General features: G+C 49.2%; 1 protein-coding gene across 1 annotated transcript; it reads left to right on the forward strand.

Moving 5' to 3' along the window:
• Positions 1–2,052: 2,052 nt before the first annotated feature.
• On the forward strand, positions 2,053–4,589 carry LOC134506315 (SH2 domain-containing protein 3C-like). Its single transcript, XM_063316467.1, has 2 exons — positions 2,053–2,150; positions 3,826–4,589. Exons 1-2 carry the CDS (start codon positions 2,114–2,116, stop codon positions 4,587–4,589), a joined length of 801 nt encoding a protein of 266 aa, XP_063172537.1. The 5' UTR covers positions 2,053–2,113.
• Positions 4,590–15,207: the final 10,618 nt, after the last annotated feature.

A 15,207-nucleotide genomic window follows, 5' to 3' on the forward strand; every position in this document is an offset into this window, starting at 1 on the left:
CGCCCTCCTCCTCTGCTGCAGCGAGAGGGGAAGCCCTCTCGCGGCTGCTTCCTAATATTAATGATAGGTTGTGATCGTATCATCAATAAACCAGGATCCATCCTCCTTGCTCATGCCTGCTCTCCGCGACTTGGTACCCGTGTCTCTGTTGATGCCTTCCTGCTTGCGGGGAAACTGCAAACATTCGTGCAAGTTTTGATTTAAAAAAAAAACATTATTTTGGAGACTTTTCTGCCTTGAGCAGCAGGTGCAAATAAGCCCAGGATGAGCTTTGCTCCGAGAAGATGCTGGTCCTGGAGATTTTCCAGCTGGGGGTCAGCACTGCCTCTTGGTCTGGAGGGACCCCGAGACCAGCAACGCGGGGACAAGGCTGAGTCTTGGGAAGAAGCCGGAGAGTATGTGGGATTAAGTCCTGCCCACCAGTTTGGGTCATGGCTTGGAGGAGCTGGCCGGCTTGACCCCCGGACAGACAGTCTCTTCTTGGGAACCTCCTTGAATCTTTCTCCCTGTTCCTTCAGATCAGATGCCTGCCCAAACCACAATTCAGCTCCCTGAAAAAGAAGGCTGTTCATTCCTGCCACATGCCACCAGTGCCCAAAGCATGCTGTGTCTCCCAGTTTGGACTTTGGGACTCACCTGTCGTGTCCCCGATGTGTGATGAGCCAAGCAGAAGTGGAAAAGGGGGAAAGATCTGGTTTCCCCCTTTCTTTCCACTGTTTTGACACAGGAGATGAGAGCATGGCAGATGTGAAATCTCTCCAGATCTTCAAAAACTCCACTGGGAGGGGAGGCGACAATGGGATGTAATGCTGAGGTGGTTTCATCCAGTGCAGGGGTGCAGAAGCTGAGCTGCAGGCAGACATATCCCCCCTCACAAAAAGAGACATTTGGAAAGGCTCTCTACAAAGTTGCCTCAAATTGTAATTTTTTTTGTGACCGCCTACAGGTAGTCCTCGACTTACGACCACAGTTGGGTCTGGAACTTCTGTTGCTAAGCAAGGCAATTGTTAAGTGAGTCATGCCCAATTTTACGACCTTTTTTGCTGAGGTTGTTAAGCGAATCACCGTGATCGTTAAGCAAATCCGGCTTCGCCCATTGACTTTGCTTGTTGAAAGCTAGCTGGGAAGAAGGTTGCAAATGGTGATCACATGATACCGGGATGCTGCAACCATCATAAGTGCAAACCAAGCGCCTGAATTTTGGTCATGTGAGCACAGGGACGCTGCAGTGGTCCTAAGTGTGAGGATCGGTTGTAAGTCACTTTTTTCAGCACCATCGTAACTTTGGTCACTAAACAAATGGTCGTAAGTTGAGGATTACCTTACCGCCTTTAATTTAATTTTGCTGAAAAATTCTTTCTTCCTCTTCTTCCATACTCGGCTTATTTCGTTCTCCTAATCCTGCCCATTGTCTTTCGGAATGTGGTTGCACGTTGCTCAAAAATTGAGCCCCGTTCCTGCCTTGGGAATAGCTAGGCACGCACTCTGCTCTAAAAATACGGTTGATGAAAACAAGGGAAGGCAGTAAAAATGACGTGATGCGACACCCTAAGGCTTTCCCCGTAAAAACAAACAAAGTCTGTCTTTTCAAGCCATTGCCTCTTACCAGCTCAACGAGGAACAGAAATATTTGCTGGAAAGGACCCTTTCTACAACTGTGACCCGAATTAAGACGCGGCTTGTACTTTTAGCAGATCCGGTTAAATTTTAACCAGACACGAGCCGGCTTTATCTCAGAGGCATGTCCCTGCGCTGAAAAAGCTGGGGGTTTTCATGGACACCTATTATAAAATCAAGGAGTTTGATATGATTACAGAACCAAAGCGGGCAACCCACCAACCCCTTCTCTCCTCCCCCCGTGCAAAGCATCAAGGGCATTTGCTTCCCATCTTTCCAATTTTCGAAAATCAGGAGAAAAAGCAGGGGGGAAAGGGATGCTCGGAGGACGGCAGGGTGCAGCCACGGCTTGTGCAACCAGCGAGGAAACACAGCAAAATAGAAAGCGAGAGAGGCGTGTTGCTGGGTGTGGGAGAGGAAGGGAGGCACAGGGGTGGGAGGCCGGACAACTCGATGACACCATTTGCACAACTTCTCCCTGCCAAGTCGGGGAAACATGGCCGAGAGCCAGAAGAAAGGAGGTGGTTTTAAAAGTAAGTGCCGCCAGGTGGGAACAGGGCGGATTGCGTGGCTCGCTTGTTTTGGGCAGGAGAGACACAGCGTGCCAGGTTGCATGTGTGCGCGTGCGTGAGAGGCTCAGATTGCTGCTGGCTGGACAGACTGGGATACTCACTTCTTTCCCCAGCAAAGCTCCTGGGCATTTGATAAATCGACTGGCCAACTCTATTTTTTTTTCCCTGTAGTGAGATCGTTCAAGCCAGGGAAGGGCCTATAAAGGGGAGGCTAGTGAAAAGCTCGCTTTTGCACCTTTGGGGATAACGCAGCGTGCTTGGCTCGCTGGCACCACCTTGCCTTTTTCCTGACGTTTGGCAGCTGGACTGCTCTCCCTGGCCCGGAACGAGCAGTACTAAATCCTTGTTTAAACTGCTGCTGCTTTTCTGGGCTGTCCGATCCGGTCGGTCCAGGCCCCTGTGATTGGCCAGCTGAGCCGTTTAATAGGGTGAGCGTTCCACACGCAGTTTGTTAAGAGGTAAGTTGCTAGCTCTCATGATTCTGGGACCGAGCCGCCAGCTTTAGGCTGAGCTGCTGTCAAAGGTAAAGGACGCATTCAGGACAAGTTCAGCTCCTATTGCCTCCACCCCAGATTTGACTCTCCATCTAGTTTCCAGCCCAGGATTTCCCTTCTAAATCCTGTTGGGGGAATCAGCTAGAGGCTGCCACACAAATGTATCGCAGGAGATTAAAACTGGAGTTTACTTCAGGACGAGGAGGAAAAGACCCACTCTCAGTGAGCTGTGGGGCTGCTCCTAAGATGCTAGTCCTCATTGTTCTGAAGAAGAGCTGATTGCACCTAGAAAGCTGTTTTCCACCAGATTGGACCCTTGGCTGATCATAGCCAAGTACAACTGCTCTGGTTTCTCCCTGTAGTAACTACAAACAGAGCACGGTCAGGCTTTGCACGTTCTGAAGGCAGGTGTCAGCTGAAGGAAGAGTAAAACGGGACACCCCCCCCAGGAAGTGGGCAGATTTTTATCTGCACGGCAAGCGTGTGGCTTGCTCTTGGCGCTTCACGCTCTCCAGGCACTGCAGTCAAACATGGTGGCTTCCTGTTGTGCTGAGCTACTCTCCCATCCTCCCCCGCCAACTGCTAGGCTGGCTGGGAATGATGGGGATAGGGAGTCTACCTCCTGGGGGTGAGGGGGTCTCAACCTGGGGAGAGCTGGCCAGACCTTATGCCCATCATGAAGCCGTGATAAAATATTGTGTATTGAGCAAGCTGGCATGGGCACTTCTTTATATCTTTTTCCTTTCTTTTCTATTTTTCTTCTCCCTTTTTTCTTTTCTTTTTGCCCTTCATCCTTCTCTTTCCTTTCCTCCTTTTCCTTTCTTCCTTCTTTCTCTATCTTAGTTTGTACTCATTTTTACTCTTGTTTTTAAAACTTTCAACAGAATCAAAAAAATAAAATAAAACCGAGAAGCACTGCTCATTTTCTGCATCGTGTTCAGCAAAGCAGGGAGGAGAATTTTAAAAACCTTTAAAATTGTTCTAGGAAAGGATAACTGAGGGTGGGGACCAGAACATGCAGCTTGTTTCCAATAATTAGGGACAGTTGGACCGGATGGAAATGTGTTCAGAGAAGCTTGGGAAAAAGCCCGTCTGCAAATCTTGTCCTGGGAAGTAACTGACCCCCTTTGTTTTTATTTCAGAGTTTTTTAAGCTCAAAGGGTTCGGGAGCCTCAGTAGCATTCCTCGCAGCTTCGCCTTCCGCCGGGTCTCTGTTGCCCCCAGGCTCGCAGAGACCGGAGGGGAGCTGCTCTCCCCCAACGGCTTCCTAACACTCAGCTTTGAAAGCACGCAAGACGACTTGGGCGCTGGGCCCAAAAGCCCGTCACGTTATGCCCGCTCCTGCAACATGTTCAGCCACATGGGCACCATGCCCAGGGGCAGCTCAAGACAGAAGGTTGGGGCCCAGGGGCCAGACAAGGCTTTGGAGCCAACTTTGCCCAGCGCCCCTTCCCAGACAGGTTCTCCACCACCTGGAGAAGGGCCAGAACAAAAAGAGAAAGGAAGCATCAACGTTGGTCCCAGCTGCTCCCAAAAGGTGACGCTTCAGGCTGAGAATTCTTCCAAATGCTTCCTTGAACCTGGAGAGATTTCTAGCCTAGGAACCAAAGAGAAACCAAAGCAGATTGAGTGGGATGACCTTCAAAGAACAAGTGGACCCCTTGAGAGGGCACCAGAAGACCTAAAAGGCATTCCCTCAGGTCCATCTCACTATGCCCAGTCTTGCAATGCATACAGCCACCTGGGCACCATGCCGAGGGCCCGCACTGGGCAGTCAAAGAAGCCCATCCAAGAGATGCCTAAAAAAACTCAGCAAGACCTTGCCCAAGATCTGCCTGCAAAAGCAATCCTGTCTTGTGCAGAAACCGCAGAGAAAACTTCGGAAGAGCACCTAGAACAAGGGTAAGGTGGCTGAACCCCATTGGGATGAAAGGGTTGTGTGAATGGTCCAGCATTCTTTGGTTCTGTTTTTGCAATGTCAAGCAAAGGAGGTCTAGCTCCATTTCAAATATCACTCGCTGTCCCTCAAAAATCGTTCCCAGGAAGGTCCTCTAGGTGAGTGCTTCTCAACCTCAGCCACTTTAAGATGTGTGGACTTCAACTCCCAGAATTCTCTGGCTGGGGAACTCTGGGAGTTGAAGTCCAGACACACCTCAAAGGGGCTGAGGTTGAGAAGCACTGCTCTAGATAGATGTTCACCTGGTCATTGAAGCCAGGGGAAACGGCACCGGCTCTGCTCTTAAGCAGAGGGGGGCAACTGTGTTGGGCAGCAGATGATGGGCGGGAGGGAGAAGCTGTGTTCAGTTGTGAGAGGACAATTCATCTTCCCCAAGGGACACAGCCCCTTTGGGTGGTGGCCAAGGGAAGGTCAATCAACTAGGCAGCCTTTCTAATCAAATGGGATTTTCCATGTCACCCCGTTGCAAAGAGAAAGTTGGGCCCCCGCCACCAAGTAGTCCTCAACAGCCCCTAGCCATTGCCAACTTGGCGGTGGGGGCTTCCATCATCCAGGGCTGACTCCAGATCCTTGGCTTCTGTGTGATCCAAGGGTCCTCTCCTCCCTTGCTCTGACCCCAGAGATGCCCCCCCCCTGAGAAACTGTCTCACCCTCAGGGGACTGGCTTTGGAGAAGTTGCCAGATGCAAGGGAATGACCAGGAATTTCACCCTCCCCAGGTCCCAGGCTCCGCTTGGCGGTGCATTCCAGGGGAAAAGGGAGGGACGGTGGCTTGGGGAGGAGAAACCGAGGCCCAGAGGGAGGGGCTTGGATGGTCAGGGCAGGCAGAGCAAGACGGAGACGGAGCAGCTGACAGAACGGGGCAGGAGCGTTGAGAAGTTGCCTGCTTCCTTCTTCCCTCTGGGGTGCAACCAGGCAGGAGAAGGGATGGCAGAGGTGAGGGTGCAATGCCACAACCTGGACCCCATCAGGTAAGGCCCAGCGGGATTCATTTGGCCAGGTGTACTCCCCAAAAAACAGAGGCAGGTGGGGAGAACTGAGTTGTCCAGCGAACACTGGACAATTCACAGCAGCAGTCCCCAAAGTCCTGGGGCCCAGCGGAGTAGAATGCGTGAAAATCCCACCATCGCCAGCCCAACAGGGTTGGCTGAACCCCTCTGGAAGGCAAGGAAGCCATGGGGCATCCCTCCAGAAAATCCAGCCTAGAATTTTCATTGGCAGAAAGTTGGTCCCTAAAACTGGGGAATGAGCAAAGATGCCCCACCGCCTTTCTGCCATCTGGTGGAACTATAACTCCCATCATGCTTGGCAGAATCCCACACTTGGGCAAGCTTTTTGCGCAGGCTGGGGAAGAAATGCTTGTACAGTTCTGGACAAAGGGGTTTTCTCAGCCCCTGAGGGCTTCAGTGGGCAGAAAAAAGAGTAACTAAAATGATGTGGATGCCAGGATGGAACCCAAACATGGGGTCCTATTCAGTAAAGGGAGTTTCCAGCCAGGCATCACCCATCCAAAAGCAGAAGTCTAGCTGAAAGGTTAATCCAAAAATTAGCATGGACTTTCACCCGGTTAGGGTCTGCTTCAGGAATTGGGATGGATGCAGCTTTTCCCACGGTGTAAAGATATAAATAAGAAGCTTGGGGGAAGCCGGGATTTACGGAGATTCAATGCCTCATTTACAACGTGGTTGAAACTGAAGTTCTTTATATGTAAGGAGGTTTTGAACATGAGTGGAAGCACACTGTTTTTTGAGTTTCTTTCCTTGTGGGGATTCTCCCTCCTGTTAGGCTGAGCCGAGGACCAGATTAGGTTTCACACGGGTATGAAATTCAGTTGGAGTGAATGTCCAGATTCTCCCCCCGTCTCCTAAAAAAGCCACAAATGGAGCATGCTGTGGATCTTTCCAAATCTACTCAGTTGGGCTTAAGCAAGCTCACCCATGCACCACACTGAATGGACCCGATTTCGAGATGCTGTGAAGCCTCACAAACACACCTTTGTGAAGCCAAAGGTCTCTAAAACGGGTCCAATCTTGGCCAAGACAGCCACCCTGATGCCTCCAGAGGGAAGGAAGAGGCCGTGAGTTTGTGGCAACTTCCTTCCTTCTTGGGTGTCAAAGGGTTCCATCACTCCACTAACTTTCCAGCTGGCTGGTGGCCCACTTTTTTCCCCCCGATGGAGATAATTCATAGCTTGGAAGCCACCGAGTCATAAAATTGCTGAGGGTTTAAGTGCGGGGAGATTGACAGGGCGCCTTTCTGAATCCATCCGATTTTTGCACACCCAAATTCAGCTGGGTGAGGGGCCAGCACTGTATCATTATGAATGAGATTCCCATGACCTGGGATTCCACATAGGAATGTGCCCTTAAATTCCACAGAGGGATCTGGAGAAGGAGTGGGAAGGAGAGCAGATCCGTGGGATGTAGTGGTGATCTCAGGGTGACTGGGATTCATCTGCTGAGCCACTGCCAGTTGATTAGGAGAGGATCCTGGTCTGCAGTTACTGTCTCTGAAATCAAGAGGGCAGATCTTTGAGAGTAGAAGACAGGTAAACTGTGTTCAGCCCAGCTGACTGGAATAAATGCCTCAGCTGAGCAGGTTTCCCTTCTCACTGTGGGGCTGGGATGACACCCAGTCCCAAGGCCTGTTTGTCTCAATCATGGTTTGTTGAAGAAACCCCAATCATACTCTGAGCCTTCCTTACAGCTGGGTGGGTTTACCAGCAGGCTGCCAAAGCCAGGGAAATTGCATGATAGGTTAGCACAAGGTGTGAACTTTGGCACCAAACTTGGCAGGTGGAACTCAAGGAACCAGATAGATGCCACCATCTTGGGCTCTGCCTGTTCTGGATGAACGGCATCATTTTCCTGCAGATGCGGGAAGGCCTGAATTCTGGAACTTTTGTGGCCTGGAGCCAAGTACACAATCGCACCCCTTCCATTTCACCAAGACACCTGACCATTGTAGTTTGCTTCGTGGTGTGACGCCTTTGAAGGAACCTGGTCAGAGGCTAGACAGAGGCCTGGGAGGGGGTCCAGAGGAGCAGCTGAGGAGCACTACCTCCCCATATCTGCCTCCTTAATATCTCTCAGTCTCCTGATAGGGCTGCCCCACTTGGTTGACTGCTAGACATTTGTTGGCCAGACCTCTAGGGATCTCCAAGCCAACGCGGCCAACATGTGTTCCAGGGAAAAATTGGTCATGGTGAATTAATATGGGAAGTGCTTTTTCAGGGGCACATCTCCCGTGTCATGGCATCCTTCCGGAGTTTTTAGAAACTCAGCCAGGAAGTGACTGTGTTCATTCACATCTCAGCACTGGATCTGGTTATCCAGGTGCTGTTCTGGAGTCCCGGCCTGGTAGATGGACCCACAGCATCAGCACAATTTGCGATAGTTGCAACAGCCTCACATATCACAACAGCACTGATATGGGGACTGGATTTGCCCATTGCACTAAGCTGCATTTTTTTTCCAACCACGGGGTGTCCAGTAAGCCACATTTGGCTGGATGATAAGCCAGGGCCTGCAAGCTACAACAGCTGGGTTCTCACAGGTAGGACGTCATGTCTTTCAGACCAAAATGGGTTGGTTCACAGATCATGCTAAGCCATAAATCATGGTTTACAAACCACAGGAGCCAGGTTTACATGCCACGTTAAAATGAAAGCAAGCAAAGCTCGTTTGGCTATTTTAACCTCTTCAGGGTCAACTTTCCAACATTCCCCCCCCCCTCCACTTTTCAAACATTCAGAAAGTACTGTAATCCTGATCAATCTCTTTAGGCCCCTGCTTTCTTGTTTTTTCTTTCAATGCAATTCTCTTCTTTTTCTCCCTCTTTTCTACCCTTGTCTTGTCAATTTCCAGGGATCTCCCTCCAGGTTAGGTTTATTCCTCCCCCACCCAAGAAAAAAAATCTGTGCAGGGTTGAATAAAAGGAACTGATTGATTTCTTTGGAAGGAGAAACTTAGCTCCAGTAAGTCTCACAGCCGTTTGGGGTTTCTTGTCCTGCGTCCCGAAAACAGCGGTGAGTTCCAAAAACAGAGCCAGTGAAAGAAATGGGCTGGTTGTTTTGATGGTCAAGGCGGGGAGTGAAAGAGAGCAAGTTACGACGTCTGTGCTTCTCAGACTGAAGAGGCCAACTTTCCCACCCTTGGCAAAGCACGCCGGATACCGGCCTTTTTGAATCAGATGGGTTCCTCGAGAACGGTGCGGTTAGGAGGGCTTCTGGTGGCTCATCAGAAAGGCTAGTAAACCTTAGTAGCTATTGCTACTACTGAAAATATCTGGCAAGCAGAAAACGTGCCGTGCTTGGGGCTCAGAAAAACAGGAACACGCCATCTGATCTCACACTTCCTCTGAGCCGCCCCTCTGCACCGTTCTGCAGTGTGTATCTTCCCAACAACCCTGTGAGGTAGGCCAGTGTCATGAGTAAGGATGGCGAGCAGGGGGCTCCCACCCAGACTGTCAAGCGCATGCGTAGCACTGAGGAACTGTTCAGCCGTTCAAAGAGACACAGATCGGGACCGCCTTAACCTTTGGGGTTTATATGGCTGGGTTTTCCCACGCTTCCTCAGTTTGTTAGGATTCTTGTTAAGTACTACTAATAAATATTAGAGACCAAGTCAATGTCTCAGTGTGTTTCCTGGTAATCAGGACAGCCAGGCTCCAAATCACCCACTGAGCTACAAGTGGGAATATGACCTTGACTTTCTCTGCTTTGAGACCAGCCCTTTAATCCTCTCTCCACTCGCTTCTCTGACCCCTTCCTAATAATTGGTTGTATTGCCCCAATCTTACAACCCTGCTCCGTGGGAAAATTGCAAAAAGCCTAGTACGGCCCCACTGTTTTGGGCTGCAATTCCAGCCTCACCTAGTTGGGGATGATGGGAGGTGTATTCCAGTTGTTATAGCATCTGGCTGGGGCAGATAAAATCTCTGTTTCACATCACTTTGGGACAACTTGGTCTGCTTTGCACATGACTCATATAAACTCAGCCTTTGTGACTTGTACGTCATGATTTATGCCTTTCAGGGTGGTATAAACCCACCCTGGTGTTTATTCAGTTCAAAAAAAAAAAGGCACGCTTAAGCATCTTCACAGAATCTTCGTTAGGCTTTCTCGTCCCATAAAAAAACCAACTTTTCTTTCGAAGGGCAAAGTTTCAAGATTACAAAGAGCTCTCTTGGCTTGCGTCACCCCAAGCCAGCTGCAGCAGCCACCCCCAGCAGTGGCATAAAACTCCCCCCTGCCCTTTCAGCCACGCTTTGACCAGCAAGGGAGAGCGGGCATCTTCAAGAATTCCCACCGTCCCTTCCTCGCCTTGTCTTAGGAATTGGATGCTGGCTGAGGACATCTGCTAGCAGTTAGGAGGAGGGAGGGAGGGAGGGAGGGAGGGAGGGAGGGAGGGAGGGAGGGAGGGAAAGAAAGAAAGAAAGAAAGAAAGAAAGAAAGAAAGAAAGAAAGAAAGAAAGAAAGAAAGAAAGAAAGAAAGATAGATAGATAGATAGATAGATAGATAGATAGATAGATAGATATTTTATGGCATTTCCATCTTTTCCCTGTGGCAACTGTGTGGAAGTCCAGGAGTAAAGAATCTGGGGTGGGGGGTGATGGGGGTGTTTGTTCAGCGGGGTATAAGATGACAAGAGATGAAGGGGTTTGGGGTCCTAGCAGGACAACAAGGCTTTATTAATTGTAGTCCCCAGTTGTTCTCCAGTTCTTGGTTTCCTGCCTGGAATCCCCCCCTCCAGCCAGATTTGCAACCCTGGAATTTTTCTCACACTCCCCCCACCCCCAACCTCCCAGCGCAGCCAACTTCTTCCTGTGCTCCCGGCTGTGTGAAAGAAACTTTTGCTGACAGCTGGCAGGCTCCAAAAGCAAAAACTCTGAGCCTTCTCCTTCCAGAAGGCAGCCTGTCAGGGCTCTGAGTTGGGTAGAAAACAGCAAATTTTGGGAAAAGAGCAACTAGGATTTGGGCCAGAGACGTTCAAGGCACCCTTTCAGGGTGCGGCATCCCCCCATTGGCCCGGGGAAGCCGCTTGCATCTCCTTGGGCTTGGCAGACGGGTCCCCACGCTTCTGACCCAGCCCGGGAAGCTGGCAAGATTTCTACAGCACATTCAACCAGGGTTGGCTGGTTCAACTCTCTCAGGGTGCTTGCGATCTGCTGAGCTAAAGCTCAATTGAAGTCAGCCTCGCACGGCTTAGCGTGCACTGCAAATCTGGACAATTGTGACAGGTAAGCCGTGGTTAATGATAAGCCATGGTTAACGAAAAGCGTGAAATCCTTGCCTATCCAGCTCCTCCCTTGTTGCTTAGCAGAAGATGGTCTTATTTTAAGCATTTCGCTCTTCGATGCAATGCACAGCTGGGAAGAATGGGTCATCTCTGAATGAGTCACTATTTTGTGACCTCATCAAATCAGCTCAGTAGCCTGTTCAACAAAAAGGCCAGGTTTGCCTTTCTGAAAAGGCTGGCCATGAAGGCAGCAGCTCTTGTTGATCGTGGCCTCCCCTTCCCTCCACCCCAGACAGAGCCTCCGTGTTTAGAGGCAGCCTATTTACCTAAATGGCTAACGGCCAGCGCAGGCTAGCAGTGGCAAGGGTCGGGGCAACCTATATTTGAGTTCATCTCCACAACAACCCTAGGTTTGGCTTCTTCAGTGGAAATTTGAATTGGGGTTAGATTATGGCCCTTTAAGATCACCTCTCTTGAAAGGCAGTAGGCAAGAGGTACCATCCGCAAGGGTCAAACTGGCACGGTTCCTAATCTGTTGATGAGACGCTTCATTGGCTCCAAATTCTGCCATCGGCACAGAATGTTTGATTTTTCGTTATTTCCTTTTTATATCGACCTGTGTATTTTCAGAAGCCCCTGACCAGCGAGAAGAATTGGGACACTGAACAGAAAAATACACATGCACTCCTAAGAGGAATTATTGCTACAGTAATCATAAAAAATGAGCTGAGATCATTCTTCAAATGAATGTGCCTTGTTGAATATTTAAAGAGCAGATGCATTGCAAGCCTTTCACGTCTAATCTGTCTCCCGGCCTCCCAATTTGTCTCTCACATCGACAGGGACTTTGCTGATCTCAGCTTAACTTTAGGCCCAGTTTACAACATGGCAAAAAAACGTATTAAGCAAGGTTATTATGTCCAGGGGCTGTTTCTTTCACTCATAAAAAAAAAAAAATCAAATGCTCCTTTGCTGGCACTACGTTCTGGTTTTTTTCTTTTCTTTTATAGCTTGTCAAGTTCAGTTGTGAATTTCATTTGCTGGATTGTATTCAAGAGGGCAGGAGTGATTGATCGGTGGGTGTGAGACAGGGAGGACGTTAGTAAAGCATATAAGGTAGCTCACAAGCAGAGAATGGAATGGGGAGGTTGGAAGGTTAAGAAGAGAACTCTGCAAGCAGAAAGAGTGAAGTTAGGTGGGACAGAGAGGGGTAAAGGATCATAGTTGGGCTGTAAAAGATTTCCTGCCCAAGAAAACCATTTAACCTGCACAACGGACAGGAAAATATGTCCTAGTGTTTAGCCACGTTCTTGGGGGAGAAATCAGCGCAGGGGGAAAGGATGAAGACTAACCACTTCCAGCTCAGGAAGCTCGCCTGGCTGCTGACCCTGGGACCCTGCAAGCTATTTTCGGCCCTCTTCCCCAGCCCCTTGGTTTCCGTCCTGCAAGATGGGCCTTCGTGTTCCTGCCATTCAGGAACCTTTCAGGGAAACAGATGGGGCTGTCTGAGCCAGGCAGGAAAGCTACAGAGGAAATGGGTGTGTGTCCCTCACTTCCTCTGTGATCCTAGGGGACCCCAGGAAAACAGAAACCAGCAAACATGTGTTGAGTCAAAGAAAAAAAAACCCTGATTGTCACCGGGGTTATAACTGCCCCAAACACAGCTGTTTACAAATACTTTACATGCCACCATCTTTTGTATATGTGTATGTATATATATATATATAAATATATATATGTGTCCAAATCACTCTTTCTAGAAGTCTCAAAGGGGAGAATACACCCACTTCGGAGCACCCACCATACTAAAATTCCTAAAAGTTGTTTGTGCATAATCCCCGCATTCAACCAGTATTGGCTAAACACCTAGTTAATGGCCAGGCCGGTTTATATTATTTTGGAACAATACTATTGGCCTACTCTGCAGGGTTGTTGCATCATGGATGGAGAGAGTACATTATACAGGGTACACTGAATTGTCCAAAGAGGTAGATGAACGCTAAGCCTTGGAAGGAGTACAATCTGTGATGCATAACAATGGGCAAAATATCCCAAGGTGCAATACTAATGTGGTGATGATGATGATGATGATGATGATGATGATGATGATGGTGATGATGATGATGATGATGTTGCTCACATTTCAGTGCACAAAATGGAAAGGCTTGTCTGGAAAGTTTCAATAAATTCCTAACTGGGGTTCAGAAAGTGATGCAGCTCAAAACCAGAGGAAACATTCATGGATAGAAATATACCAAAATATATAAAAATATACCAAAATCTCTTGATGGAGGACATTCACTGCACTCCACCAGCTTAAGCCATGGTTTGCTAAAAGGTAGGTCTGTGCATAAGCTTCAGTTGACACGGTTCAGCCCGTGCGTCTGAACAAGGGTGGCCAGTCCAAACACCTCTGGGGACCCCTTTCAGAGCAACCAGTGACCAGCTTTAAGAGGGGAGCAAACTGCGCCTAAAAGATGATTTTGAACATGTAAGTGTAGGCAAGTGTTGCAGCCACACAGTTTGCTCTACCAGTATCTGCGGCATGTCGGTTTCCTGTTGGTTTACATCAGTAACGTTTCTCCGCTTGTCTAAGCTCCAGCTATGTTGCCGGTTTTTCAGCTGATCCTGCCCATTTACAACGGTGCTTTTTTTCCCCTAGGCATCCCGACGGACTAGGATCTTCAAGTGAATATGTTAAGGTAGGAAACCATTTCTCTCCGTTCTCCTCTTAGGTAACCAGTGATAATAGGGGATATGACTTGTACAGGTGCCCCCAAATGCGCCCCTTCTTCCAAGGAGCGAGCTTCAATTTGTTCAGCTCAAAACATCTTGCATTTTTGGCTCCACTCGGGCGATTTTATCCCGTCACGGTAGACCGTGAGATTGCTCCACACGGACGTGCATGCCCTTCTCGCCGCAGTTGCACAGGGACCTTTTGCTGAGTGATTGCTGGCCTTGCAAGGGTCACAATAGTCACTGTGCAGCAGATCGGTGGGGGCCAACTTTTGCAGCCCACAGAGCACCCACCCTGACAGGAGAGTGAAGGAGGAGGCATTCATGTTGCAGAAGGACATAAAGACAGGGGTGGGAGTGGGCTAAGAGACAGCAATGCAGTTCCAGCGAGGACCATGTAAGTTCGGTTGATGGAAAATGCTGCTTATTGGAAAGGGAATAACAAAACTGGATGGGGGAGAGGGGAAAATAAATGCAGTATAGTGGGAAAGACAGATTTATAATGGGAAAAGTACAACCTGGATTCCAGCTGGGAGAAAAATTGCTTGCCAGACATGCTCGCTCTAATAATAACTCCAGACAATAATATGTATCAGCTGAAACATACTTGAAAACAAATATGGATTTCCATACAGACCTTTTTCCCCTCCGAATTGGCAAAGTGATTTGGGAACGGGCTGGAAAAACACAGGCTCTGGAAGCTGAAGGGAACAGAAATAAATTCCCTGATTTGCAGTTTCTGGGGTCCCTGGGGCCAAAGTCACCCATGGGCGCTGCTGGCAAGCTCCAAATGAGCACGGACTGAGCCATTTCAAGCAAAAGGCAACATTGCAGTGTGTCCTCAGCAACGTATTAACATTCCTGAGAGTCAGAGGACCACGCACTAGCCAAAAGTTTGATCCCACTGTTGTCTACGCTGAGAAGTTTCCTGCAGATTAAGATGGCTGGGAGCCAGGCCCTGCACTGCGTATCTCCTGAAATTACTTTCCATGCCCTGAAGACAAGACACCTCATGGTTCAAAAGCACCACTCCAAGGTTCCACAAAGCTGCTGCCCTCCAGCAGATGTGCTGAAACTACAATACCCAGGATCCTCAGCCTGTGTTCTACCAAAACATTTGCAGGACGTAGCTGGGGGGCTGTTGAGACAATTCTGAAGTGGTCCCCTCAAGGAAGTGCCAACCGCTTGCTTTGACCAATTCACGTGTCTCATCTCGTCCGGGGCAAAATCCAGATTTTTCTGTCTGTAGAATAGTTGCACACTTTCCTGGCTGCACACTATGATGCATCTGAAGCCGTCACGTGGAGCCTCAGGGTGCCACGGGGTGCTAAAATCCATCCAGTGGATAAACCTGCATAGTCTATCCTTCCTTCCCACTGTTGTTTTCCTCTCTGTCTTTTCCATTGTTCGAAACCCCCCAGTTCTTAAACACAGCATTGCAAAGGCAGCTCCCTCCCAATTTCTCACCCCTGTGTTGAAGGACACACTGGTTAGTGTATCTCCATGTGCCCAGCCCCCTTCCTCCCCCCCCCCCAGGAGAGAATAGGAAAAGAACGAGTGGGGGAACTCAGCAGACAGATCTGGACCTTCAC

Source organism: Candoia aspera, chromosome 16 (genome assembly GCF_035149785.1).
Source record: "Candoia aspera isolate rCanAsp1 chromosome 16, rCanAsp1.hap2, whole genome shotgun sequence".
Lineage (NCBI taxonomy): Eukaryota > Metazoa > Chordata > Lepidosauria > Squamata > Boidae > Candoia > Candoia aspera.

Bases quoted from the DNA above. Each gene is read 5' to 3' on its own strand.
- LOC134506315 (XM_063316467.1), top strand. From the start codon at position 2,114: ATGGCCGAGAGCCAGAAGAAAGGAGGTGGTTTTAAAA. The intron at 2,151-3,825 runs GTAAGTGCCGCC...TTTTTATTTCAG, and splicing joins GAAAGGAGGTGGTTTTAAAA to AGTTTTTTAAGCTCAAAGGG.